General features: G+C 49.8%; 1 protein-coding gene across 1 annotated transcript; it reads right to left on the minus strand.

The window, feature by feature from the left end:
• Positions 1–862: 862 nt before the first annotated feature.
• On the minus strand, positions 863–1,414 carry LOC137362470 (uncharacterized protein PF3D7_1120000-like). The gene is made up of 3 exons (XM_068026848.1): positions 1,355–1,414; positions 1,103–1,294; positions 863–1,039 (listed from the first exon to the last, which is right to left on the minus strand). The coding sequence occupies exons 1-3, from the start codon at positions 1,412–1,414 to the stop codon at positions 863–865; spliced, it is 429 nt and encodes a 142-aa protein (XP_067882949.1).
• Positions 1,415–2,332: the final 918 nt, after the last annotated feature.

Genomic DNA, 2,332 nt, shown 5'->3' on the forward strand with positions numbered 1-2,332 from the left:
GCTTCAACTCCATCACCTACTGCTTCAGCGTCATCAGCTCCTGCTTCAACTACATCACCTCCTGCTTCAACTCCATCACCTCCTGCTTCATCTCCATCACACCCTGCTTCAACTCCATCACCTCCTGCTTCAATTCCATCACCTCCTGCTTCAGCTCCATCACCTCCTGCTTCAACTCCATCACTTCCTGCTTCAACTGCATCATCTCCTGCTTCAACTGCATCACCTCCAGCTTCAACTGCATCACCTCCTGCTTCAACTCCATCACCTCCGGCTTCAACTCCATTACCTCCTGCTTCAAATCCATCACATCCTGCTTCAACTTAATCGCCACCTGCTTCAACTCCATCACCTCCTGCTTCAACTCCATCACCCCCTGCTTCAACTACATCACCTGCTGCTTCAACTCCATCACCTCCTGCTTCAACTCCATCAACTCCTGCTTCAAATCCATCACATCCTGCTTAATCACCACCTGCTTCAACTCCATCACCTCCTGCTTCAACTCCATCACCCTCTGCTTCAACTCCATCACCTCCTGCTTCAACTCCATCACCTCCTGCTTCAAATGCATCTCCTCCTGCTTCAACTCCATCACCTCCTGCTACAACTTAATCACATCCTGCTTCTACTCCATCACCTCCTGCTTCAACTCCATCACCTCCTGCTTCAAGTGCATCTCCTCCTGCTTCAACTCCATCACCCCCTGCTTCAAATCCATCACCTCCTGCTTCAACTCCATCACCTCCTGCTTCAAGTGCATCTCCTCCTGCTTCAACTCCATCACCTCCTGCTTCAACTCCATCACCTCCTGCTTCAAGTGCATCTCCTCCTGCTTCAACTCCATCACCCACTGCTTCAACTACATCATATCCCCCTTCAACTCAATCACCTCCTGCTTCAATTCCATCACCTCCTGCTTCAACTCCATCACATCCTGCTTCAACTTCATCCCCTCCTGCTTCCACGCCATCACCTCCTGCTTCAACTCCCTCGCCTCCTGCTTCAACTCCATCACCTCCTGCTTCAACTCCATCACCTCCTGATTCAACTACATCACCTCCTGCATCAACTTGATCACCTCCTGCTTCAACTCCATCACCTCCTGCTTCAAATCCATCACCTCCTGCTTCAACTTCATCACCTCCTGCTTCAACTTCATCAACTCCTGCTTCATCTCTTTCACATCCTGCATCAACTCCATCACCTCCTGCTTCAACTCCATCACCTCCTGCTTCAACTGAATCACCTCTTGCTTCAACTCCATAAACTCCTGCTTCAACTCCTTCACATCCTGCTTGAAATCCGTCACATCCGGCTTCAACTCCCACACCTCCTGCTACAACTCCCTCACCTCCTGCTTCAACTCCATCACCTCATGCTTCAACTCCATCACCGCCTGCTTCAACTCCATTACCTCCTGCTTCAACTCCATCACCTCCTGCTTCAACTGCATTAACTCCTGCTTCAACTCCATCACCTCCTGCTTCAAATCCATCACATCCTGCTTGAACTCCATCAGCTCCTGCTTCAACTCCATCTCATCATGCTTCAACTCCATCACTTCCTGCTTCAAATCCATCACTTCCTGCTTCAACTTAATCACCACCTGCTTCAACTCCATCACCTCCTGCTTCAACTCCATCAACTCCTGCTTCAAATCCATCACATCCTGCTTCAACTTCATCACCTCCTGCTTCAACTCCATCACCCCCTGCTTCAACTTAATCACCACCTGCTTCAACTCCATCACCTCCTGCTTCAACTCCATCACCTCCTGCTTCAAATCCATCACCCCTGCTTCAGCTCCTTCACATCCTGCTTGAAATCCGTCACATCCTGCTTCAACTTCATCACCTCCTGCTTCAACTCCCTCACCTCCTGCTTCAACTCCCTCACCTCCTGCTTCAACTCCATCACCTCATGCTGCAACTCCATCACCTCCTGCTTCAACTCCATTTCCTCCTGCTTCAACTCCATCACCTCCTGCTTCAACTGCATTACCTCCTGCTTCAACTCCATCACCTCCTGCTTCAACTCCATTACTTCCTGCTTCAACTCCATCACCTCCTGCTTCAACTCCATTACCTCCTGCTTCAACTCCATCACCTCCTGCTTCAACTGCATTACCTCCTGCTTCAACTCCATCACCACCTGCTTCAAATCCATCACATCCTGCATCAACTCCATCACCTCCTGCTTAAACTCCATCACCTCCTTCTTCAACTGCATTACCTCCTGCTTCAACTCCATCACCTCCTGCTTCAAATCCCTCACATCCTGCTTCAACTACATCAGCTCCTGCTTCAACTCCATCTCATCATGCTTCAAC

This window comes from Heterodontus francisci, unplaced genomic scaffold, assembly GCF_036365525.1.
Source record: "Heterodontus francisci isolate sHetFra1 unplaced genomic scaffold, sHetFra1.hap1 HAP1_SCAFFOLD_844, whole genome shotgun sequence".
NCBI lineage: Eukaryota > Metazoa > Chordata > Chondrichthyes > Heterodontiformes > Heterodontidae > Heterodontus > Heterodontus francisci.

Excerpts from the sequence above, each read along its gene's own strand:
- LOC137362470 (XM_068026848.1), bottom strand. The coding sequence starts at position 1,414 with ATGGAGTTGAAGCAGGCGGTGATGGAGTTGAAGCATGAGGTGATGGAG. Across the intron at positions 1,295-1,354 it reads TGATGGAGTTGAAGCAGGAG|GATGTGAAGGAGTTGAAGCA; the intron begins GTGAGGGAGTTG and ends GATTTCAAGCAG. Across the intron at positions 1,040-1,102 it reads TGATGGATTTGAAGCAGGAG|GTGATGGAGTTGAAGCAGGA; the intron begins GTGATGGAGTTG and ends TTGAATCAGGAG.